General features: G+C 40.1%; 1 protein-coding gene across 1 annotated transcript in view; it reads right to left on the bottom strand.

The window, feature by feature from the left end:
• Positions 1-13,809: 13,809 nt before the first annotated feature.
• Positions 13,810-26,512, bottom strand: part of ZNF445 (zinc finger protein 445) — a 47,240-nt gene continuing 34,537 nt past the window's right edge. Inside the window, exon 7 of the mRNA XM_082412778.1 lies at positions 13,810-25,204. Coding sequence (XP_082268904.1) covers positions 25,116-25,204 — 89 coding nt within the window. The 3' untranslated portion in view covers positions 13,810-25,115. The remainder of the gene's footprint in view (positions 25,205-26,512) is intronic.

Raw genomic sequence — 26,512 nt, 5'->3', positions numbered from 1 at the left:
ATGGCCCATCTCTGGGAACCCTGCCTCCTAGGTAATCAGCATTAAGCAAAAATACCTTTGTTTAGCTCACAGCAAACATCCTGACCAGGCCCACCTGTGAATGACTGCAGGAAGGGAGAAATTAACACATCCCCTCCAGAGTTTGACAGGAACCAGGACTTTACTCCCTCCCCTTCCTGCATAAAAGAGGCCTGAATTCTAATTCAGGGAAGATGGTTCTTTGGGACACAAGTCCACCATCTTCTCGGTCTGCTGGCTTTCCAAATAAAGTCACTATACCTGGCCCCAACAACTCGTCTCTCGATTTACTGGCCTGTCTTGTGGCAAGCTGTATGAGTTTGGACTCAGTAACATGTACACACAAGGGCAGCTTCCCCCAGGAATGTTAACTCATACTCATCTCACTGAGCTTGGAAACTCAGCTTGCTGAGAATATTACCAAGCTTAAGATTTCACTTGCTCTCACCACAGTGTCCAGCTCTTAAAATTCATGCTCTGAGAGCTCTGTCTTCCACGCATTTGAAAACTCTGATTGGTGATGACTGGCCTTTGACAAGTTCCAAGAGGAAAAGTTACACACCTCTGGACACACACCCAGTTCTCTGGGGTCTTATCCATCTAAAACTCTGAAACACCTGCTCCCTGAATGTGTTCTCACTATGATGCTAATGCCTGTGCGTATCTTTCTCACTGGCTCAATTTCACCAATTATAATTTGGAATTATAGTAGCCACTTTTTAAAACTTTTATTTATTTATTTATTTGTGGCTATGTTGGGTCTTTGTTGCTGCACATGGGCTTTCTCTAGTTGCAGCAAGCGGGGGCTACTCTTCGTTTCGGTGCGTGGGCTTCTCACTGTGGTGGCTTCTCTTGTTGGGGAGCACGGGCTCTAAGCGCGTGGGCTTCAGTAGTTGCGGTGCGTGGGCTTCAGTAGTTGCGGCGCACGCGCTTAGCTGTTCCACGGCATGTGGGATCTTCCTGGACCAGGGCTCGAACCCATGTCCCCTGCATTGGCAGGCGGATTCTTAACCACTGCGCCACCAGGGAAGTCCTAGTAGCCATGTTTGAGGAAATTTGATATGGACAAAATTACTCATTTGAGAAGCGTCTTAGAACAAAAAACAAAGCAAAATTCTGACTGTCCAATGGTGTGCTTTCTTAATTGGTATGAGAAGGATTCTAAATACAATTTGAACTCAAAAATTGCCTCCCTAAATATTACTTAGTGAAAACTAATGTAAAATATGAGAATCTTCTCCCTCATCAGCACCTTTAGACAGTGTTCAGGATTAGCTTTTGATGTTATTTCCAGTGCTCTTTCCACTGTTGGTTAATGGCTGAAAGTCAGAAATCATAGATGTATTAGGTAAACAAAAATGTTGGCTGGTAGATCACTCCATGGCATGATGAAATAAAATTTATATTTTAAGGCAGGACAGGAAAATTTAAACATAAAATTCTTTCTGTTTGAGCCTCTTCCCTCCTTCCCTAATGTGCAGTGTGCATCTGCCTTATACATTAACCGGACCTCCTCAAAGGTGGGAATGCCTGCTCAACTGTAAAGTTCAATTTTTTTTCCTTTCTTCTGATGCTAGTCATGTCACTTCTTAAAAGATGAGAATTCTTTCCCAATTCTGTGAGGGGTCATGGTCACTTGCTTCTCTCTTTGTACATGTTACCTGGATTATGTATATTTGTTGAACTTTAAATAAAATGTCTGTGTCACTTTGATGTACAATCCTTTGTCTCAAAAATGTATATGACTGTGCCTTCCACTTCTAACAGGCAGAACGGTTCTCAGAGCTTCTGAGAGTCTGTCTCCCAGGTTATAATCCTCAGTTTGCCTTGAGCAAATTTTTTTTCTTAACTTGTTAATAGAATTTTCATCAACAAACATTGACATTTGGTTATATATTTTAAGGAGACTTTAGACACCAAAATACAAAAGAATTCTCATGAGGAAATGATTAATCTTGTTTGCCCGAGCAACACATAATTTTATTTCACTCAGGAAGCATCACTTCCTTCCTTTCCACACATAAGGAATTAATAAGTGCTGGCTTTAAATATCTCATGGCTGGATATAATTTTCAAGGACCAAATTATGTCAGAACCAGATATATGGCACTCTTTTTTGTGTGTGTGCATGTCTAAACGTTCTCCTCTCTCCTTACAGAGAAAAATGATTAGCTATCTGTCTAAAGCCAATTCCCTCTTATTTTTTTCTATCACACTTCCTCTCTTTTCCCTCTCTTGAAGATGTGAAGGATTTACTCGTCAAAAAATGCATTCAGTTGTTATACATATACTCCACGAACATTTAGTTTGGATAAAGCCAAAATTGGCTAAATGAGAAAAAGGAAAGAAATGTTATTAAAGTGTTTCTGTTTACGGACATTAGAAAGTATAGTTAGGAGCTTCTGGGCTGGTGGACACATGGAGATGCTGGGACAGGGGTTGCTCAGACGGGGCACGGAAGGTCCATACCCTTTCCCCATACCTTGCCCTGTGCATCTCTCCCATCTGGCTGTTCCTGGGTTATATCCTTTTATAATAAACCAGTAATTTAGTTTAAAAAAAAAGTATATTTACCTAATAGCCTTTGTAACTATTTATGAGATAATAAGGCATCAATTAAAAAAAAAAGAGACTTTAGCATTATTCAGTCTTTATTAATTTATCATTTCAAAACATGTTAGCACAATATTTTGGTTTGACTAAGACCAATATTATATTTCTCACGATTCAAACTTCCTATATTTCCTATACTGGTTTCATAAGTTAAGTATGTTTCCACTATTTCCATAACTTAGTGGAAAGTGGGCCTCATCCAATCCATTGAAGGCCTGAATGGAAAAAAAGCTCTGTGTGGCTGTTTTCAAGCCAGGACATCTGTCTTCTCATGCCTTTGCCCTCCAACATCTACTGGAACTACACCAGCGGCTCTCTTAGGTCTGGACTTCTCAGCCTTCATAATCATGTGAGACAATTCCTTATAAGAACTCTCTATACACACACACATACACACATACACACACACATACATCCTACTGGTTCTGTTTCTCTGGACAACCCTAATACAGTCTCTCAGGTAAAATGACTACTTTTTTAAATGCCCAAATTATAGAGGTTCCTTTTTTTGTCACCAAACTATTCTGTTAACGCTCAGCACTTCTGGCATACACTTAAATCATCTTGTTAGTGATTCCCTTGCATAGCTCTGATCTAATTTTATTTGTTCATATTTTTAAATATCTTAGAAATAAATTCACCCTTAAAAATATAGACCACTCCCCAAAATTAAATTTCCCAAAATTAAAGCCCACAGGACTAAAATAGTTGCCCTTGCCCAGGCATGCCAACTGGCAAAAGCAAAGAGGTGCATATTTACACTGGTAGCAAAGGTGCTCTCCTCCACAAATTGCCTTGGAGAGTCCACTCTGACAGCGAAGGGTGAGCGCTGTGATTGGCTGAAGACCTCGATGTCATAAAGGCCAGGTGCTAGTGCCAGAGAATAAAAGGAGAGGGCCATGGGGCGGAGAGGGGACTACCAGTCTTCGGCCACTCCTCCTCGTGTTCCTTTCCTTCGCAGCCTTCCTTCCCCCAAACCCACTGAACATGGCCTTGGAACCCACGTAGCATTCCAGTCCCAGGCCCGAAGACTTCTCACTGCTCCTCTGTCGGACCCACCTTTTCCACCCAGCATCTAACAGCTGAAAAGCTGCTCAGACCTTGAAACCTACTCTAACCTAGAAGGTAAGGGCTTTCAGATTTCACCAGGAAGGAATGTCACTTCATACCTTATAAAAGAAATAGAACTTATAAATGCATAGAAATAGCCTTTGGCAAACGTGTCAGTTATTTAGAGCAGGAGTGGACTTGGAGACATCCAGTGTTTCTCTTACTGGAGTTCTGATCAAACCTAAAAATGAACTTTGGACAGTTGATGAGACCTCTCTTGTTCCTGCAAAAGCTTCTGAAAAGCTGCAGCCCCACGGGGTATGGGGTTAGTTCACTGAAGCCCACGGACCATGGGGTTCCTTGCTATGTGAGAACGCATGCTGTGTGAGGGGTGGCCCCTCCATTGCCCACTGATGGAGAACTCACCTAGGTTTTCTCTCCTCTCCTTTAGATGTCTAGAAGTCAGGTGGGGTCAAAGAACCAGCCTCTACCTACATTTATGTGGGTAAATGAAGTCACAGCACAAATTACCTACCCCACGTGGAAGACAGATCCTCCGGCACCATCTCCTGATTCTCTGCTGAGCCTGAGATATGAGCCCCTATCTGGATGTAGGGCTGGGGATGTGGCTCCCCCCTGTCCCAGAGGCCCACCTATTGTCCCTGCACAGACATGGAGTCCAGTGGCACCCCCTACTGCTGCCTCCCCAAAAGAAAGTGGCCCAAGGAGCCCTGGCTACTCTCCAGGCGCTGGCTGGGTGCCTGCTGCTGTCAACAGCCCTCCTTCGCTGCCAGACGCAGGCCCTCCCCCGCTCTGTAGGCCGTTGGTACCACCCCCTCGGCCACTGCCCTCTACATTTCCCTCCCCTCCAGGCACTCTCCCAGCTCAAGGGCATTCCTGCTTTTATGATTTGTCCATGAAGGTGACAGCCTTCAACCCCGAGAAAGTCATATTCCAGGCTGTTAGCGTTACTCACAGGACCCTGCACAGGGTCCTCGGAGGCCCCCAGCCTGATACAAATCATGACATGGTTTGACCTTTAAAATTTCTCAAAATCTAATATTGAAGGCTTTCTTAAATTCTTTTTATCATTATGTATACATACATATAATTCTTTTAAATAAATTTAGATAAATTAAAAAAAAATAATATCCAATGTTTGCGTCTTTGTGCTACTATGTGTTTTCCATTTTAAAAAAGAAAAAATACGCTCATTAGGAATAAGAACTCAGTGGACAGACTGAACGTAAGATAGGACACAGATGGCAGAAGGGCTAAGCGAACTTGAACGGGATCTCAAGTGCCATTTTCCTTAAGGGGTATAGAGATGAGGAAGTTTGAAGTGACAATATACAAATCACAGAAAGAAAGCTTGAGGATTACGGAACAGAGAGCTGGGGGGAGACCACATCAAAGATAGAAGGCTGAGCATTCTGCAAAATTGATGCAAGACAGGAATTCTCAGAGATTCCACTGAATCCCAAGTGGGATAATTAAAAACATCCACACTCACATTGTAGCAAAACCATGGAACCCTGAAGACAAATCTTGAAAACAGCTGAAGAAAATAAATAACCTATGACATCAACAATGATGGAATTTCGTCAAATAACACTTTTAACATACTTAGAAAAACCAGTTACCCCAGATTTGTGTGCTCACCTAATTTTTCAAGAATTGGAAAATATAAAGACTTTCGAGATAAAACGTTTATCACAATCAGACCTAGACTAAAGGAATGCCTCAAGCAGTGTTTCTTTTTTTTTTTTTAAATGTTGAGTTTCTTTAGGAGTTTTTGTTTAAATTCCTCTACTTTTTTTTTTTAAATTTATTTATTTGTTATTTATGGGTGTGTTGGGTCTTCTTTTCTGTGCGAGGGCTTTCTCTAGTTGCGGCAAGTGGGGGCCACTCTTCATCGCGGTGTGCGGGCCTCTCATTATCGGGGCCTCTCTTGTTGTGGAGCACAGGCTCCAGACACGCAGGCTCAGTAATTGTGGCTCATGGGCCTAGTTGCTCCGCAGCATATGGGATCTTCCAGACCGGGGCTCGAACCTGTGTCCCCTGCATTGGCAGGCAGATTCTCAACCACTGCGCCACCAGGGAAGCCCAAGCAGTGTTTCTCAACCTCAGAACCCTTGACATTTTGGGCCAGACACAAGGGTTAGAGGCTCGGACCCTCCATGCAGTGGAAAATCCGGGTATCCGCAGTGCCTCTGCATCCTCGGATTCGACCAACCAGGGATCATGTACTACTGAAGTATTTACTATTGAAAAAAAAAAAAGTCATGTATAAATGGGACCCACAGTTTAAACTTTTGTTATTCAAGGGTCAGCTGTGATTCCTTCTTGAGGGGGGTTGGGGGGCAGTACTGTGTATTGTAGCAATACGATATTTAGCAGTACCTGTGTCCACGGGATGTCACTCTTCTTAGTTGTGACAACAAAAATTGTCTTCAGACACTGCCATATGTCCCCTCGTTGAAAACCATTGGTCTAAAGGGTGTTATTCAGGAAGAAAGAAAATGATGCCAGAGCTTGCTGGCAGACAGACAAGGTTAGGGTTCACCACTGTCCATTCTCGGCTTTTCCCTAGTAATAGAAATCCCAGACTTCAGTTGGGCAGAGACAGGAAGGCCGGTGCTTTAAAATGTTTGGTCAGGTTGCCATCTTAATTTGGAAGGGAGACCACAATTTGTTTTTTTTTTTTAATTTTATTTTATTTTATTTATTTTTTATACAGCAGGTTCTTATTAGTTATCTACTTTATACATATTAGTGTATATATGTCAATCCCAATCTCCCAATTCATCCCACCATCACCACCCACCCCACTTTCCCCCCTTGGTGTCCATACATTTGTTCTCTACGTCTGTGTGGAAGGGAGACCACAATTTGAACACATCTGTGGCATTAAGAAAATGGTAATAAGGGAATTCCTTGGTGGTCCAGTGGTGACTCCACTGCCGTGGACCCGATCAATCCCTGGTGGGGGAACTAATGTCTCACAAGCTGTGTGGTGCAGGCAAAAAAAAAAAAGAAAGAAAAGAAAATGGTAATAAGAATCCAGAATGGTAGTTTTGTTGGCTGCTCCTTGGCTGCTTTTAGCAAAGTCCTGTAAGAAAAGTGGTCCCTGGCTGGAATTAGCCAGTACGCAAGGAGAGTTGGAAGGATCCAGAGTGTTGCTAATGTAGTTAACACCCAATTGTGGCCTGCCATACATGGACAGTTGAATAAGTTGTTTCCTTACAAGTTTGAAAAAATTAACCACTTCTATATACTCAGCCAAGGCAGTTATTAGCTGTGGCTATGAAGAGGCAGCCTTTGCAGGAGATAACACTGGTGCTGCTAGCAAAGATGAGTTTAAGTGTGTTGCTTTTCTATAACATCTATCATATTGGTAAACGTGAAGAAAGCTGGCAAAAAATCAAGCATTAATGAGAACTGCTCCAATTTGGCATTATTTTATAGCATAGGACATAGGCATTCTCAATGAGCCAGGACAAAAACTGGAAAGAGCCCAATGTCCATCAAGAGTAGACTGGATATGAGACTTCCCTTGTGGTCCAGTGGTTAAGACTCCACGCTCCCAGTGCAGGGGACATGGGTTCGATCCCTGGTCAGGGAACTAGATCCCACATGCCACAACTAAGAGTTCACATGCTGCAACTAAAGATCCCACACGCAGCAACAAAGATCCCGCACGCAGCAACTAAGACCCGGTGCAGCCAAATAAATAAATAAATATTTTAAAAATAAAAAATAAAAGAAGTGCATAAAAAAATAAATAAATAAAAATAAAAATAATTTTTTTAAAATTTATTTATTTATGGCAGTGTTGGGTCTTCGTTTCTGTGCGAGGGCTTTCTCTAGTTGTGGCAAGCGGGGGCCACTCTTCATCGCAGTGCGCGGGCCTCTCACTATCGCGGCCTCTCTTGTTGCGGAGCACAGGCTCCAGACGCGCAGGCTAGGTAATTATGGCTCACGGGCCCAGTTGCTCCGCGGCATGTGGGATCTTCCCAGACCAGGGCTCGAACCTGTGTCCCCTGCATTGGCAGGCAGACTCTCAACCACTGCGCCACCAGGGAAGCCCAAAATAATTTTTAAAAAAGAGTAGACTGGATATCAGTTGTGGTGTTATCATACAGAATATCATAAAACAAAATAAAGCACAGTGACATGCAGTAGAAACATGCATAAAACTGACATAATTTTGAGCAAGATGAAGGACAGAAAACAGTTTGATTCCATTTATATAAAAAGTTAAAAAAACAGGAAAAAATAAATTATATTGAAAGATGTCTACATCGGTAGTAAACATTGTAGAAACCAATAATAAAAATGTCCAGTTTATGGGATAAAAACCAAACAAAATAAAAATTTAGATAATAAGATAAAGTGTGTCTATATATACTGACTTGGAAGGAAGTCCATGATATATTGTTAAACGAAAAAAGGAAGTGGGAGAGATTCAAGCAGTTCTGGTTGAGCATCTGATTAATTCTTTCTTTATAAAACTTTATATTATATAAGCAATAATTGCTAATTTTAATTTTTTTGGCTAAAAATAATTTCAAAAATTAAAAAATTTAAAAGATGGAGAGTGATTAAAGATAGTGTTTCAAAGTAATTGAGGTAGAGGTATTAACTTTATAAGTTAATACAAGTACAATACAAGTGTGTTTATATAGTATAAAAATGCATGATCTTTTCAAATAGTAGAAACAGCATATAACAGTATCGAGGAAAAACTGAATTTAAAGGCTTCAGTGAATCCAAACAGAAGTAGAAAAGAACACCTTAGATAAAGCAGGACAAATTAAAACACTATAACATTATAGAACTGATTCCAAGAATATCAGTAAATGTGATATTTTTAAGGCGAGTAAATGGTCAGACTAGGAAAAATGCAACTAAATGATGTTTTCAAGATATACACCAAAAACATAAGGATACAGGCTGAAAGTAAAAGGAGGGGGAAAGGTGTGCAATAAAAATACTAACCAAAAAATGCTGGTGGAGCTCCCATACCAAAACAAAACAAAACAAAAGACTATAAAGCAAAGGTTAGGAAACTTTGTGTAAAAGTTGCGGGCTATCTCTGACCTGAAGAGTGAAAGTAACCATAGACAATATGTAATGAGTGAGTGTAGATCTGTTCCAGTGAAACTTCATTTAGGGACACTGAAATTTGAATTTTATATAATCTTTACATGTCACAAAATATTCTTCCTTCGATTTTTTTTCCAACCATTTAAAAATGTGAAAACCAGGACTTCCCTGGAAGTTCAGTGGTTAAGACTCCATGCTCCCAGTGTAGGGGGCGAAGGTTCGATCACTGGTCGGGAAATTAAGATCCCATGTGCCACACGGCACAGCCAAAAAGTTTTTTTTTTTAATTAAAAATGTAAAAACTATTCTTTACTTACAGGCCATATAAAAACAGGTGGCAGCCAGATTTACCAATGGACCATAGTTTGTGAACCTCTGCCTTAAGGCAAAAAGCATTATCAGGGATATAGATGTTCACATAATGATAAAAGATACAATTCTCCAGGAATGTTTAACAATCCTAAGTGTGAATTCAGCTCATTAATGTTGTCCTAAATATACATGACAAAACAAAGATAGATATACTTACATGGAGAGGATGGTAATCCTACCATCACATTGAGGGGTTTAAAAAACATGTATTTCTCAGTAACTGATAGAGGATGCAGAAAATAATTAGTAAGGCTATCAATCATGGGAATAACACAATTCCTAAACATGATCCAATTTAGAGAACTTTGATCTTGACAGTCAGAAAATCTGTCATTCTCATGGGCCAAGGAGAAAACAAAATGGAAATAAGAAAATCAGAATTAAATTATAATGAAAATACTCCAAATCAAAATTTGTAGAACACAGCTCAAATGGTACTTACAGGAAAATTATAGCCTTAAATGCTTTCTATTTAATAGAAAAGGTTGAAAATGAATAGGCTAAGTAAGTATCTGACTTACAATTTAAAAATAATAAATGCAAAGAAAGGGTAAAGGATAAAAGAAATAATAAAGTAAAAACAAAGATATTATCTAAGGAATCAACAAAAGCAAATCTTGGTTCTCTGAGCAAAAAAAAAAAAAAGAAAGAAAGAAAGTGAGAAAACTGGTAAGATTACTCAATTTAAAAGAGTGAGAAAACTAAAAAGCACAATCATGGAAATTTTAAAACAGGTATAAGTCTAGCTATAGCGAAATTAAAATAATAAACACCACTCTTTGATATTGCATAACTTTGAATAACTTTTTGATATTATATTTAAAACTTAGATTAAATGGTCAATTTCCTGAAACAATCTCATTTTCCAAAATCTATATAAAGAAAAATATAAAACCTAAATAGCTCTCTCCTCACTGAAGTTTAATGAGAAGTTAAAAATGATACACATTGCGTATGGCTGATTTACTTGGCTGGGCGGCAGAAACTAACACAACATTGTAAAGCAATTATACTCCAGTTTAAAAAAAAAAAAAAGATACACACACACACACATACAAAGCAAAGTCCTAGGAACTTTATAGGAAAAATCTAGCGAACATACAAGGCATGGAAAATTTCAGTTACGTTAATTAAGATTAGGTTGGCCTATGAGTAACAGTAAGCTAACAAAGATACAAATTTAGGCTTCCCTGGTGGCGCAGTGGTTGAGAATCTGCCTGCCAATACAGGGCACACGGGTTCGAGCCCTGGTCCGGGAAGAGTTCGAGCCCTGGTCTGGGAAGATCCCACATGCCGCGGAGCAGCTGGGCCCGTGAGCCACAATTACTGAGCTTGCGCGTCTGAAGCCTGTGCTCCACAACAAGAGAGGCCGCGATAGTGAGAGGCCCACGCACCTTGATGAAGAGTGGCCCCCGCTTGCCACAACTAGAGAAAGCCCTCCACAGAAACGAAGACCCAACACAGCCATAAGTAAATAAATAAATAAATAAAAATTTTTTTAAAAATACAAGTTTATTTATTACATGCTCACATAAAAGTCCAGAAACGTGCGGTTCACATCTCATGTGCTGTGTGAAATCCTTGAGCATGCATGATCCTCCCAGCTCACCCTCTGCCATCCCTAGGGACTGAACCTCGTCCTTCTGGTATAAGAAAGTGACATATCTGCATTCCAAACCACATGGTGGAGGAAGAGTTCAAGTAGGAGCCACAATTTTGTCTGCTAACTATTCAAGAAGATCCCAGAAAACCCCTACAACACTCAGTGGACATTTCATGGCCATGCCTAGCTTCAAAAAAGGCTGGGACCTAGAGTCTTTAATTTCAGTGGTCCTATAAACAGCTAAGCCTTCTACTATTGAAAAAGAAGGGAGACCAAAACATGGGGGACATTTAGTGGTCACTGCCACACCAATTGTATATGGAATCTTCCAGAGAGTTGGAAACAGAAGATATTTCAAATTATTTTACATGGCTAGTATAAACTTGACATCAAATTTAGATAAGGAAAATAAAAAATTATAGGCCAATCTCATCCATGAACATAGATGCAACATTATAAATATTAGCAAATCAAATCTAACAGCTTATAGATACTTTAAAAAATACATCTTTGGATTTATCTTAAGAATTCACAAACGGGTTAACATTAGGAAATCCATTTAACATTAGGAAATCCATTTAAACCACATCTCAACAGAAGCAGAATAAGCTTGTGACAAAATAAGACACCCAGGCTTCCCTGGTGGCGCAGTGGTTGAGAATCTGCCTGCTAATGCAGGGGACACGGGTTCGAGCCCTGGTCTGGGAAGATCCCACATGCCGCGGAGCAGCTGGGCCCGTGAGCCACAATTACTGAGCCTGCGTGTCTGGAGCCTGTGCTCCGCAACAAGAGAGGCCGCGATAGTGAGAGGCCCGCGCACAGCGATGAAGAGTGGCCCCCACTTGCCACAACTAGAGAAAGCCCTCGCACAGAAACGAAGACCCAACACAGCCATAAATTAAAAATAAATAAAGAAATAAATAAAAATTAAAAAAAAAGGAAAGCATTTTTAAAAAAATTAAAAAAATAAGACACCCACTCATAATTTTTAAAATATCAGCAAACTAAAACTATAGGGGAGCTTCCTTAACACAATAAGGCTAGTATTTTAATCATAGAACAAACATCATACCTAACAGTGAAATCTTATAATTCCCGTTAAAATCAGGAATCAGATGAGGATTCAACATTGTAAAACAAGCCAGTTCATTAACATGTGTCAAAGAAGTAGAAGTATAAAGATTGGAAAGGAAGGAACGAAACTGCCATTAGTATAGTCGCTCAGATTATCTACAAAGAAAAAAACAAGGAAGTCTAGATAGAGACTATGGGAATCACTACCTAAATGCAGTGGGGCTGATGGAATCCTGAGGAGGCAGCAGCCATGTGGTAACACACACCAGAGACGAGGCGGATGTGGTTACTGCACTAAACAACAGAGTCAAAGGAGTCAACTGCAGAGTCTGACCCACAGAGGCCTTTGATGTTAGCTCCTTGCTCATGGTCTCCTTAGACCTGAAATGGATGGAGCAGCCTACTAAAGTTTTACTTGATCTAAATAAGTGGAAAAGCTCCAGGTCTAGTAAATAGAAGTCTGACTTGAATCAGAAAAACAGAGTTACAATCCATCACTCAGTTTCCAGACGTCAGCTAGTTCACAGACCTAGAACCACTTGAATGAAGAGTAGGCAGGTCCCTTTGAAGCAGAACCCTGCTACCGATGAGAAATATTTATACTTTTAATCCTCCTCTTCCCCAAAGGCACCCGAGAACATTGATCAGAGTGACTGTGCATTGGGAAGGGCATATAATCAGACTTTTCTGGGATTGCCAGAGTCTGGTTCTGAACTGACACTAATTACGGCAGACTCAGAATGGCACTGTGGTCCCCTGGTCAGAGTATGAGCTTATGGAGTTCAAGTGATCAATGGAGTTTTGGCTCAGATCCATCTCACAGTAGGCACATCCTACTGTGAACCCATCCTGGGATTATTTTCACAGTCTGGAATACATATTTGGAACAGACATACCCAGCAACTGGCAGAATCCCGAGTGGAAGCCGCTAGAGCTGTCTCTACCCACAAAAGTAGTAAGGCGAAGCAATACTGCATCCCTGGAGAGATTGCCTAGATTAGTGCCACCATCAAAGACTTGAAACCACACCCCCATTCAACTCGCCTACATGACCTGTGTGGAACAGGTGGATCTTGGAGAAGGACAGCGGATGATCTTAAACTTAATCACGCAGTGACTCCAAGAGCAACTGCTGTTTCCACATGTAGCTTTGTTGCTGAGCAAATTAACACATTTGGCACCTTATTTGCAGTTACTAATCTGGCAAAATCTTCTCTCTATACCTATTAGTAAAGACCATTAAAAGCAGTTAGTTTGCTTTCAGCTGGATACACCTTCACTATGCTACTTCAGTGCTATATCAACTCAAAAACCCCAGTCACCACCTAGTTTACAGGTACTTGGATCACCTTTCCACCCACAGGATGCCACACTGGTCCATTATACTGATGATATTATGGTGATGAGACCTGCCGTGTAGAAGTAGCAACTACTCTAAACATGTTGGTTAGACACATAACATGTCAGTATGGGAAATAAACTTGGCTCAACTTGGCTAGGGTGAACATTGTCTTCCAAAACTCCATTCTTTGTTCTGTATATTCATATTTATGTTCTGTGTATTTAAAGGGGCCACAAGAGAATTTTACATGAGATTTTCTGAGTCGTAGGGTAACTCTACGTTTAACATTTTGGGGAACCACCAAAATGTTTTCCAAAGGGGCTGCCTCAAGTCTCAGATAATTCTCAGCTCACTAAAGCCACTCTCAGTGGGCAGTGCTGGCCTCTGAAGTATTCATGTGGGGCTGCCTTGTGATCTGATCAGGACCAGATACATAATTTGCCAGGTCAAGTGCAAAATGTTCAAAATTATTCTGAATTTCTAATGAATGACAGCAGAGCACTAAAGCAAGTGTGAAGCTCTTCTAAGCATGAGGCCCTGTGCAACTGCACACGCTGCACACCCAAGGAGCCAGCACGGGATCTGAGGCGCTACATTTGCTATGGTGACGAGGAAAATGAGCTGATGATTCTTTTTTTTTTTTGGCCACGCTGCAAGGCTTGTGGGATCTTAGTTCCCTGACCAGGGATTGAACCCGGGCCCACGGCAGTGGAAGCCCTGAGTCCTAACCACTAGACCACCAGGGAATTCCCTAAGCTGATGATTCTTGACTTTGCAACCTTCTTTCCCCAGGTCTGGTCCATCTAAGATCAAGATCCAGAACATCTTCCTTGAACCCCACTCTCCCTCCTTGGGCATTTACCCTTGTATCCCCACCAGACCCCACAGATATGGGTCCTGAGAATAGCTCTTAAGATTCCACTGGGTTGTCTGTTCGATTTCCTTTCTTCAGCAAAATTTCCACATCCAAAACTTCCCTTCATCTCAGCTGGAAAGATGAAAACAACTAAGGCTTAGCTTCCAGGAAATTTTAGGGTGGTGACCGATCGAGAGTATCTATTCCTTTCCTATGGCACTTTACTTTCCAGTCTTCCTGTCAGGACTTTGAAAAGCTCACCTGCTGAGATCTTCTGTGACCACTTGTGCTACCTACACTTTCATGCAAAAATGACCCAGCCAGGGGTACACAGCAGAAATGAATCCCACAAACATAAGTTTGGATGAAAAGGAACCAGACACAAAGGAATACATACTGTATGGTCCCATCTTTTTAAAGTAAAAACACACACAAAACAAAGAACAGCAAAACTATAATGTTTAGGGGAGTGTGCTTAGGTGGTAAAAAGATAGAAATGCAAGGAAATTGTTACAATACATCAGAATATGGTTTACTTTGTAGGAAAGGGAAGGAAGAGGAATTGATCGAGAACGGCAGGGGGGTACTTTTGAGTTTCCCACAAAGTTCTAGTTCTGAGTCTGGCTCGTGATTCCAGGGGAGCTTACCTTATGAAACTTCACTGGGTTGTACATTTTAAATTTCATTTACTACTACATTTCATGATAGAAATATTTTTTAAATATTTGTTACTTACACTGTACTTCCAGAGTTGAATATTACCCAGAGCTTTTAAGCCTCATGATTTTCCTTTGAGTAGGCCCTCCAAAACTAGAAGTAGAGTTGACCATCGAACAACACAGGTTTGAACTGTGCAGGTCCACTTATACAAGGATTTTTTTTCAATAGTAAATACTATAGTAGTACACGATCCAAGGCTGGCTGAAACTGCAGAGGCAGAATTGCAATACAGAGGGCCTATAAATTATACTTGGATTTTTGACTGCACAAAGGGTCTGTGCCCCTAATCCCTGTGTTGTTCAAGGGTCAACTGTAGTTCTCTAAGTCAAGTCATTTACAATCTTAAGGCCTCTTCCCATTGTAAAAATTAATTCCCTGTTCAAAACTATTTGGATTTAATTCTGCTTTGCAGTTAATTTTTATCAAACTTAAAATAGGAACTCAGTCAAATAATTCAAACTAAATTATAAACTCACTGACAGTTCTCACATTCTTCCCACCTTTGTTAAAAAACAAAGAGGATAGGAAAGGAATCTGTTCTCAACTTGACTCAGACCACCACCACCACATAAGAAAGCAAGTTTTAATTACTGAATTTGTTCAGTGCCCAAAAATATGAATCAGGTATGTCTCTTATCAGTGTTCAGCCAATCTGAGACCAGACCATCTCAGTTACTTTTATATTTAAAATGATTTTGAAAAGATCGCCGAGTGATGTCAGCATCATGGTGGCATGAGACACTCTCTTTGTCTCTCCCCTTCCATCTAAAACAACTATAACTCAACAAAGTTTCCCCTGCCCAACACACCAGGACCCCGGAAAGATCTGGACATCTGCATCTCTGAAGGTGGGTGGACTGGAACACATAAAAGAGGCAGAACCAGGGGAAGAGTGAAACCAGTGCCTACGATCCTGGCTCCCCTGCTGAAGTGACTGAGTCCCACAGCCCAGAGAACCTAGTAGCAGCAGTGGAGGCAGCGCACATGAACCCGCCTCCTGACTGCAGCCGTGCCCATGGCCACAAGGAAGTGAACAACAGCAGTGGCAGGGCCCAAACCCTGGTCCCTCTAGCCACGTGACTCCGCACCCCACCCCACCTGCAGCAGCAGAGCTCAAAAGCCCAGTAACCCCAAATGTGGTGTAGGTGCTGGAGATACCGGCTCCCCCCTCCATTTTCTCCCTCCCCCCACTGCAACAGTGGTGCCCATGCCCTAGGTGATCCTGGAGGCAGCAGAGGTGCCCGCCATCCTCGTGCCCCCATAATGACACCAGTGACAGCAGTGACACTGGCAGCAGCAAGGTACCAGCAAACCCAGAGGCACAAGCAGCAACAACAAGGGCACCAGCAACACCTCTGGCACAGGCAGCAGAGGGTGGCAAGTGCCAATTTCCAAATGTAGCCAGAGGCAGCTCAGGTAAATGAAACCAAGAACTTGTGCTATAGGGAAACCTACTGAAAAACAGAATAAATGCCTTTAATTACCAACCTGTTGAACTGTTAGAATCAAATTAAACAAAGCTTTACCTAAATAAGAAAGGTGTTCACTACTTCAAATGTACTGGCAGAGGGAAAACTCATTGAGCACCAAGAATAGCCACGGTAACACAGTATCACAAAAAGAAAAAAACAGTTCTCCAGAAACCAAACTTAAAGTCATGGAAGACTGTGATCTAACTGATAGAGAATTCAAAATATCTGTCATGAAGAAATTCAATGTGCTACAAGAAAACTCAGAAAGGCAGTTCAACGAGCTCAGGAATAAAAGTAATGAACCTAAGGAATACTTTACCAAAGAGATTGAAACGCTAAAAAGGAACCAGGTAGAAATTCTGGAGCTGCACAACTCAATACATGAGACAAAAAATACATTACAAAGCACTGGAAATAGAGTAGACCAAATGAAAGAGAGAATTAGCAAGTTGAAGACAGAATCTAGAAATGATTCGGGTAGAAGAGGAGAGAGAACTAAGATTTTTTTTAAATGAAGAAACTCTACAAAAACTATCCAACTCCATTAGATAATGCAACATTAAAATAATGAGTATTCCAGAAGGAGAAGAGGGACGAGGGAGCAGAGTTTATTTAAATAAATAATAGCTGAGAACTTCCCAAACCTGGGAAAGGAACTGGATATACAAGTCCACAACACTAATAGAACAACCAATTATCTCAACATAAGAAGACCTGCTCCAAGACACATTATATTAAAACTGTCAAAAGTCAATGATAAAGAAAGGATTTTAAAGACAGCAGGGGGGAAAAAATGACAGTAATCTACAGAGGTACCTCCATTAGGCTATCAGCAGATTTCTCAGAGGTAATTCTACAGGCCAGAAGAGAGGAGAATGACATACTCAAAATATTGAAAGATTAAAAACTGTCAGCCAAGAATACTCTAGCGAGCAAAGTTATCCTTCAGATATGAAGAATAAATAAAGGCTTTCCCAGACGAACAAAAGCTGAAGGGGTTCATCACCTCTAGACCTGTCTTACCAAAAAAATGTTGAAAGGAGCTCTTCTACCTGAAACAAAAAAGCAAAAGTACACAAAATGTTGAGAAAGGTGATAAACAGACAAACAGAATCAGAAAATTCCAACTCTATATCAGAATAGGTTGTTGAGCACTTAATTATAGCATAAACGTTAAATGGGGGAAAAATATTTAAAATAACTACAGCTACTTCAATTTGGTAAAGAGGTCACATCATGAAAAGGGATAATTTATTACAACAGAAACATAAAAGAGTAAGAGGAAAAGGATGGAACCTGTATAGGCAAATGAAGATAAGATGCTATCAGCAGAGAAAGGACTATTTTATCTATGAGACATTTTAGACAAACCTCATGATAACCACAAAACAAAAATCTAGAGCAGAGACATGAAACATGAGAAAAAAAACTGAGAAAAACATCATAGAAAAACCATCAAACTAAAATGGCAGACAGAAACACAAGGGAAAAGGAACAATGGAAATATAAAGCAACCAGAAAACAAAAGATAAAATGGCAGTCATAAGTCTTCATAATTACCCTAAATGTAAGTGAATTAAATTCACCAATCAAAAGACAGAGTGGCTAGATGGATTAAAAAACAAGATGCGATTATATGGTGCCTCCAAAAACTCAGCTCTGAAGACAGTGTAGGGACTTCCCTGGTGGTCCAGTGGCTAAGGCTCCATGCTCCCAGTGCAGAGGGCCTAGATTCGATCCCTGGTCAGGGAACTAGATCCCACATGCCGTAACTAAGTTCACATGCCGCAACTAAGAGTTCGCATGCTACAACTAAGAGGTCACATGTCACAACTAAACTATCCCGCCTGCTGCAACTAAGACCTGGCACAGCCAAATAAATAAATAAATATAATAAATAAATAAATAAAGTAAAGACAAATGTAGGCTCAATGTGAAGGGATGGAAGATGATACTCTGAGCAAATGGCAGCCAAAAGGAAGAGTGCAGACATACTCATATCAGACAAAACAGACTTCAAGCCACAAAAGATTAACAAGAGACAAATACAGACAATATATAATGACAAAAGGGATAATTCATCAAGAAGACATAACATTTATTAATATATAGGCACCTAACCTGGAAGCACCAAAAAATATGAAACAATTATTAACAGACCTAAAGGGAGAAATTGACATCAACACAATAACTGTAAGGGACTTAAACACCCCACTTACATCAATGGATAGATGTAACTGGCCTTAGGTGAAACATTGCACCAGATTGACTTAGTAGATACACACACACACACACACACACGTATATATATACATGTACATGTATATGTACATATATAAGTATATATACATATATATGTATATATACATACATGTACATATATATATATATAAAACATTCCATCCAAAAGCTGCAGAATACACTTTCTTCTCAAGTGCATGTGGAACATTCTCAAGGACAGACCATGTGTTAGAACACAAATCTCAATAAACTTAAGAAAATTAAAATCATATCAAGCATCTTTTCTGACCACAACAGTATGAAACTAGAAATCAACTACAAGAAGAAAGCTGGAAAAATCAAAATATGTGGAGACTAAACAACATGCTACTGAACACCTATTGGGTCAACAAAGAAATCAAAGGAGAAATCACAAAACGCCAAGACAGGGACTTCCCTGGTGGTGCAGTGGTTAAGAATCTGCCTGCCAATGCAGGGTACATGGGTTCGAGCCCTGGTCCAGGAAGATCCCACATGCCACGAAGCAATGAAGCCCACGAGCCACAACTACTGAGCCTGAGTGCCACAACTACTGAAGCCCGCACACCTAGAGACCGTGCTCTGCAACAAGAGAAGCCACTGCAATGAGAAGCCTGGGCACCGCAACGAAGACTAGCCCCCACTTGCTGCAACTAGAGAAAGCCCACATGCAGCAATGAAGAGATGATGCAGCCAAAAATAAATAAATAAATTTATGTTTTAAAAAAATGCCAAGACAAATGAAAATAAAAATATGACATACCAAAATCTATGGGATGCAGCAAAAGCAGTACTAACAGGGAAGTTTATAGCAATACAGGCCTACCTCAAGAAACGAGAAAAATCTCAGTCTAACCTTACACCTAAAGGAACTAGAAAAAGAAGAACAAATGAAGCCCAAAGTCAGTAGAAGGAAGGAAATGATAAAAATCAGGGTGGAAATAAATGAAATAGAGTTAAAAAGAGAATGAAAAGATCAATGACACTAAGAGCTGGTTCTTTGAAAAGATAAACAAAATTAACATTTAGCTAGACTCACAAAAAAAGAGAAGGTTCAATAAATCAGAAACAAAGGAGGAGAAGTACAACAGATACCACAGAAATACAAGGGATTATAAGAGACTAGTTTGAACAGCTATACACCAACAAATTGGACAACCTAGAAGAAATGGATAAATTCTTAAATAGTGTAAATTTCTAAGACTGAATCATGAAAAAATAGAAAATCTGAATAGACTGATCACTAGCAAGGAGATTTTAAACAGTAATCAAAAAACTCCCAAAAAACAAAAGTCTAGGACCAGATGCCTTCACTGGTGAATTCTACCAAACATTTTTTAAAAAGGACTTAATAAAAAAAAGAAAAAGTATCCAGTGGGGGTGGGGAGGAGGAATTTTTCTCCTGGATTGAATTATAATTGCACTTATTATAATCAATCAAAACAAAAAATATTGTAAATTTATATAAATAATTGTTAAACAGAAAGTAAATTTTATTGGAATTAAAGCTCTTAATGAGAAAAAGAAATGAGAAAGGACTTAAAACCTATCCTTCCCCAACTCTTTGAAATAACTGAAGAGGAGGGAACACTTCCTAACTCACTTTATGAGGCCAACAGTAACCTGATACCAGAACCAGATAGGGAAAACACACATGAGAAAACATTACAGGGCAAAATCTCTGATGAACACAGATGAAAAAAATCCTCAGCAAAATATTAGCAAACCAAATACAACAATACATTAAAAAGATCACACACCATGATCAAGTGGGATTTTATTCCAGAGGTGCAAGATGGTTCAACATCTGCAAATTGATCACCATGATATATCACATTAACAAAATGAAGGATAAAAATCATATGATCATCTCAATAGACACAGAAAAAGCATTTAACAAGATTCAACATCCATTTATGATAAAAAATTCTCAATAAAATGTGTACAGGGCTTCCCTGGTGGCGCAGTGGTTGGGAATCTGCCTGCCAATGCAGGGGACACGGGTGCGAGCCCTGGTCTGGGAAGATCCCACATGCCACGGAGCGACTAGGCCCGTGAGCCACAATTGCTGAGCCTGCGCGTCTGGAGCCTGTGCTCTGCAACGGGAGAGGCCGCGATAGTGAAAGGCCCGCGCACCACGATGAAGAGCGGCCCCCACTTGCTGCAACTAGGGAAAGCCCTCGCACAGAAACGAAGACCCAACACAGCCATAAATAAATAAAATTAAAAAAAAATGTGTACAGAAGGAAAATACCTCAATATAATAAAGGCCATATATGATGAACCCACAGCTAACATCATACTCAATGGTGAAAAACTGTAAGTTATCCCTCTAAGATCAGGAACAAGACAAGGGCCCACTCTCACCACTCTTATTCAACATGGCATTGTAAGTCCTAGCCAGAGCAATTAGGCAAGAAAAAGAAATAAAAGGCACCCAAATTGGAAAGGAAGAAGTAAACTTTTGGGAGTTCCCTGGCAGTCCAGTGGTTAGGACTCGGCGCTTTCACTGCCATGGCCCCGGGTTCAATCCCTAGTCAGGGAACTAAGATCCCACAAGCCATGCAGTGTGGCGAAAAAAAGAAATAAACTTTTACTATTTGCAGATGACATGATTTTTTTATTTTATTTATTTATTTATTTATTTATTTTTGGCTGAGTTGGGTCTTTGTTGCTGGGCGCGGGCTTTCTCTAGTTGCAGTGAGCAGGGGTTACTCTTCGTTGTGGTGCACGGGTTTCTCATTGCAGTGGCTTCTCTTGTTGCAGAGCACAGGCTCTAGGCGCACGGGCTTCAGTAGTTGTGGCTCACAGGCTCTAGAGCACAGCCTCAGTAGTTGTGGTGCACAGGCTTAGTTGCTCCGCAGCATGTGGGATCTTCCCGGACCAGGGCTCAAACCTGTGTCTCCTGCATTGGCAGGTGGATTCTTAACCACTGCACCACCAGGGAAGCCTAACATGATTTTATATATAGAAAATCCTAAAGACTCCACAAAAAAAAACTATTAAAAATAATAAATAAATATAGTAAAGTTGCAGGGTACAAAATCAACATACAAAAATCTGTTGCATTTCTATACACTAACAATGAACTAGCAGAAAGAGACATTAAGAAAACAATCCCATTTACAATCATGACAAAAAGAATAAAATACCTAGGAATAAATTTAACCAAGGAGTAAAAAGACCTATACACTGAAAACTATAAGATACTGTTGAAAGAAATTGAAGAAGACACAAAGAAATGGAAAGATATTCCATGCTCATGGATTAGAAGAATTAACATTGTTAAAATGTTCATATTACCTAAAGCAGTCTACAGATTCAACTCAATCCCTATCAAAATCCCAATGATGTTTTTCACAGAAATAGAATAAAAAATCCTAAAATTTGTATGAAACCACAAAATATCCTAGATAGCCAAAGCAATCCTGAGCCAAAAGAACAAAGATGGAGGTATCACACTCCTTGATGTCAAATTATACTACAAAGCCAGTAGTAAAAACAGCATGGTATTGGGAGAAAAACAGACACACAGATCAATGGAACAGAATTGAGAGCCCAGAAATAAACCCACACATATATGGACAACCAACTTATGACAAAGGAGCCAAGAACATATAATAGAAAAGGGAAATTCTTTTCAATAAATGGTATTGGGAAAACTGGACAGCCACATGCAAAATAATGAGACCAGACTACTATCTTACACTATACACAAAAATTAACTCAAAAAGGATTACATATTTGAATGTAAGACCTGAAACCACAAAACCATAGGCAGTATGCTCTTTGACATTGGCCTTAGTATCTTTTTGGATATGTCTTCTCAGGCAAGGGAAAACAAAAGCAAAAATAAACAAATGGGACTACATCAAACTAAAAAGCTTCTGCACAGTAAAGGAAACAAAAAGACAACCTACCAAATGGGAGAAGATATGTGCAAATCATATACCCAGTAAGGGGTTAATATCCAAAATATCAATATGTAAGGAAATCATACAACTCAACAATAACCAAAAAAAAAAAAAAACCCTATTGAAAAATGGGCAGGGGAATTCGCTGGTGGTCTAGTAGTTAGGATTCGGCGCTTTCACTGCCATGGCCCGGGTTCATCCCTGGTCAGGGAACTGAGATCCCGTAAGCTGCACAGGGTAGACAAAAGAAAAAAAGAAAACAGAAAAAAGAAAAATGGGCAGAGGATCTGAATAGACATTTTTCCAAAGAAGACATACAGATGGCCAAAAGGCACATGAAAAGATGTTCAATATCACTAACTATCAGGGAAATGCAAATCAAACACAATGAGCTATCACCTCATGCCCATTAGAATGGCTATTATAAAAAAGAAAAGAAATAACAAGTGTTGGAGAGAATGTGGAGAAGGAACCCTCATACACTGTTGGTGGGAAAGTTAAGTTGGTGCAGCTACTATGGAAAACAATATGGAGATTCCTCCGTACATTAATAGAACTACCATATGATCCAGCTGTTCTGAGTATTTATCCAAAGAATACGAAAACATGAATTTGAAAAGATATATGCACCCTATGTTCATTGCTGCAGTATTTACGATATGAAAACAACCTAAGTGCCCATCAACAGAAGAATAAAGAAGATGTATATATATACAATGGAATACTACTCAGCCATAAAAAGATGAAATCTTGCCATTTGCAACACCATGAATTGACCTTAAGGGTATTATACCAAGGGAAATAAGTCAGATGGAGAAAAATAAACTACTGTACGATTTCACTCATATGTGGAATATAAAAAAACAAAAATAAACCAAACAAAAATAAACACATAGACACAAAGAACAGGTTGGAGGTTATCAGAGGGTAAGGGGGCCGGGGCGAAGGGCAAAAAGGGTAAAGGGGGTCAACTGCATGGTGATGGATAGAAACCAGACTTTTGGTGGTGAGCACAATGTAGTATATACAGAATTATAGTGTTGTACACATGAACCTTATATAATGTTATAAACCAATGTTGCCTCAATTAAAAAAAAAAAGATTCCCAGGAATTCCCTGGTGGTCCAAGTGGTTAGGACTCTGCACTTTCATTGCCGAGGGCCCAGGTTCGATCCCTGGTCAAGGAACTAAGATCCCACAAGCCACATGTGGCCAAAAAAAAAAAAAAAAGATTCCCATGAATGAATGATTGCCAGCTCCAACTAATGTGACCAATGATAAGTTAAGTCATCCTAGGGTTGAAGCTTCATAGCGTGCAAATGACACATTTGAGGACAGAAAAACACCATCTGTTATTGGACATTGGATTACTCTAGTACTAGTGACCAAGGCTTACCAATTGGAACATTCTTCTTCAATCCACCTCATACAATTAAAATCATAGTAGTAAGACTTTCTACTTACCTAACATATCTCCTTCTGATGACATTGTAGCCACCATGCTTGCTCTTAGGACTCCAACCAGACTTTCTTCTTATGTATAACTGCTACTTGTTTCTCTTTTTTAACATATAAAAGTTCTGCTTATGTTCACATTAGACTGCACCTTGGTAGAATGAGCTTCTCAGCTGTGGATCTGATGATAGAACCTTAAATGTATATAATTATTTTAATTGTAAGTGGACCAAAAAGAAGGAAAACTTGTGGATCTTCCCAACAACTTTATAGTTCTATATGAGTAAGATTCATGTGTACAACTAGTATGTGGAAATGTTTGCACTAATCTAAAAGTATACTTCTCTTGGGTTGCTGACTTCAATATTTAGTATTGGTTTATGTACATGACGACTCCTTGGACTCTCTCTCACCAAGGGAGAATCTTCCACAGCCATTTTAAATAAACCAAAATGATGCATCTGAGGGCAGTCTGTTTTCTGCTCTCATTCAAACCTTAAGTTGCAGAGGGAAAACATCCATACTTAGACAAATTTTTTTCTACCTCTACCCAGTATATTTATCAGATTCTTTGATTCACACAAATAGTAACCCATCTGTTGAAACCACATTAATAGCCTATGAATCTTAACCAGTAGACCTAGATGCATACATTCTCCTTGCCTTACCTAACTTATATAATGTGGAAGGCACGAACTGATGTGCTCCCAGGTCATTTGGGCAACAAAGGCAGCTCAACCATGGATTTAAATGGAGGCACCCTTGTCTTTTTAATTGGAAGATTCATTTCAAATTCAGGGCTATAGGACTTCGCTGTCTGGTTTCCCCTGTGCTCTGCTGAGGGTTTATCCAAGTCACTGCTCCATTTGAGGCAAATTGGGATTCTGCTATGTTTTGTTAAAGTCACAAATTTGCTTTATTAAATTTATTCATTTATTGAAACTTGTTGTAAAATAATGTTTATAAAGTGGAATTCCTTTAACTGTGTTCTTAATTTTGAGAGACTCTTCTTGCGGCTTTTACTGAGTTCATTACAGCAAGACGAGTTAAGGTCACAGTGAACAGCTAGTTATTACAAGGTCAGTGGGTAAACTCAACTGCTTATGACATAATTTATACCTTTAAGTCACCAGTCACCACATGATTTTCTCAACAAATATTATTGGTCTCAAAATTTTAAGTCAAATATCCTAGGAATTTTAAAAATAAAATAATTCAGGAAAGCTGCACCATTTATTTAGCTTATTGTCTCTCTGCTTCAAACCTGCCCGCCTATAGATGTTCTGTGATGACGGGGTTGAATTCTGCAATCCACATCTCTGCTTTGCCCGCTGGTTCCATTAGGTTCTGCAATCAAGGAACGCAAGAGGAAAGCTGCGATGTTGGAGGAGTGTAATGATTAATTTTGTGTGTCAACTTGTCTGAGCCACTGACATTTGGTCAGATGTTATTCTGGGTATTTCTGTGAGGGTGTTTTTTGGATGAGATTAACATTTAAACTGGTGGACGGTGAGTGAAATAGATTACTCTCCATAATGAGGGCAGGCCTCTTCTAATCAGCCAGAACAGAACAGAAAGACTGGCCAACCCAGGCAAGAAAGAATTCTCCAGCACATTGCCTTCGGACTTCACCTGCAACATCAGCTCTTCCAGGTTCTACAGCAAACAGCCTCTGGGTGGAACTGGAACACGGGCTCTCCTCGGTCTCCAACCTGCTGGCCCACTCTGCAGATTTTGGACCTGCCAGCCTCTATAATCATATGAGCCAATTCCTTGTTCTCTCTTTCTCTCTTTATATTTTTTCTATTGATTGATTCTCTGGAGAATCCTAATACAAGGAGGAAGAGGGGGCTTGTTCCTTCCTGTTTTTTGTGGGCATTCTTCTTGTTCCCAATGCTTCTTCACCCCAGCAGTGGCAATTCCTTCTGGTAGCAGCAGAGTCCAGCTTGCAGTTTTGCCTACATGGGGCCCTTCCCCCCGAGTTCAGACACTAGCACCAGCCCAGCAGTGCTCTCCTCCTCCTATGTCTGAGCTCAGTTCCACAGGGGCTCTCTTCCAATGTCTAACCTTTTAACGATTCTAACCGTTTCTCCTTGTTTCTGCTTTGTATCTTGCCCTGTGGAGGCGGGATCAATATACCACCACCCCAAACTGGTTCAGATGTTGAAACTATAATGACAACACACACATCAAGAGTTTATGAAAAAGTTTATTATTCATATAATGAGGCTCTGTGGGGAGAGTGGGACAGGTACCAAAGCCAGCTGGTTTGCCTTGATAAAGGAGGGGTGAGTGGCTCCGGTTTTTATTGTGGTTAGGGGTGAGGATTCCAGTGCAACAAAAAAAGGCCAGGATTTGCATAAACTTCCCCTTCAGAGCTGAGAGGGTGTGCTTGGGATTTCTTATCAGCTTGCCCAGATGTGAGGCAAAATGGGGACAGGGCTTGAAAGCTGTCAGTGGTCAAACATCCAAAATGAGGCCAGATTCTATCACCGCTCCTCCAGTCCTGGGTGGTAGCTCCTTCTCACAGTTACTACCTCCACGATACCTTAGCCTTCTCTTTTTCCCTTTATAATTACTTAGACAGATCTAGTGAACAAGCCTTTACAAGTTTTTTGTTAAGTTAACTAATATGGTTTCTGGCTCCTGACTAGA

Source organism: Balaenoptera physalus (genome assembly GCF_965194825.1).
Source record: "Balaenoptera physalus genome assembly, chromosome: 11".
NCBI classification, from domain to species: Eukaryota; Metazoa; Chordata; class Mammalia; order Artiodactyla; family Balaenopteridae; genus Balaenoptera; species Balaenoptera physalus.
Note: the sequence above shows the minus strand (reverse complement) of the source record. Positions and strands in the feature narration are given on the sequence as shown.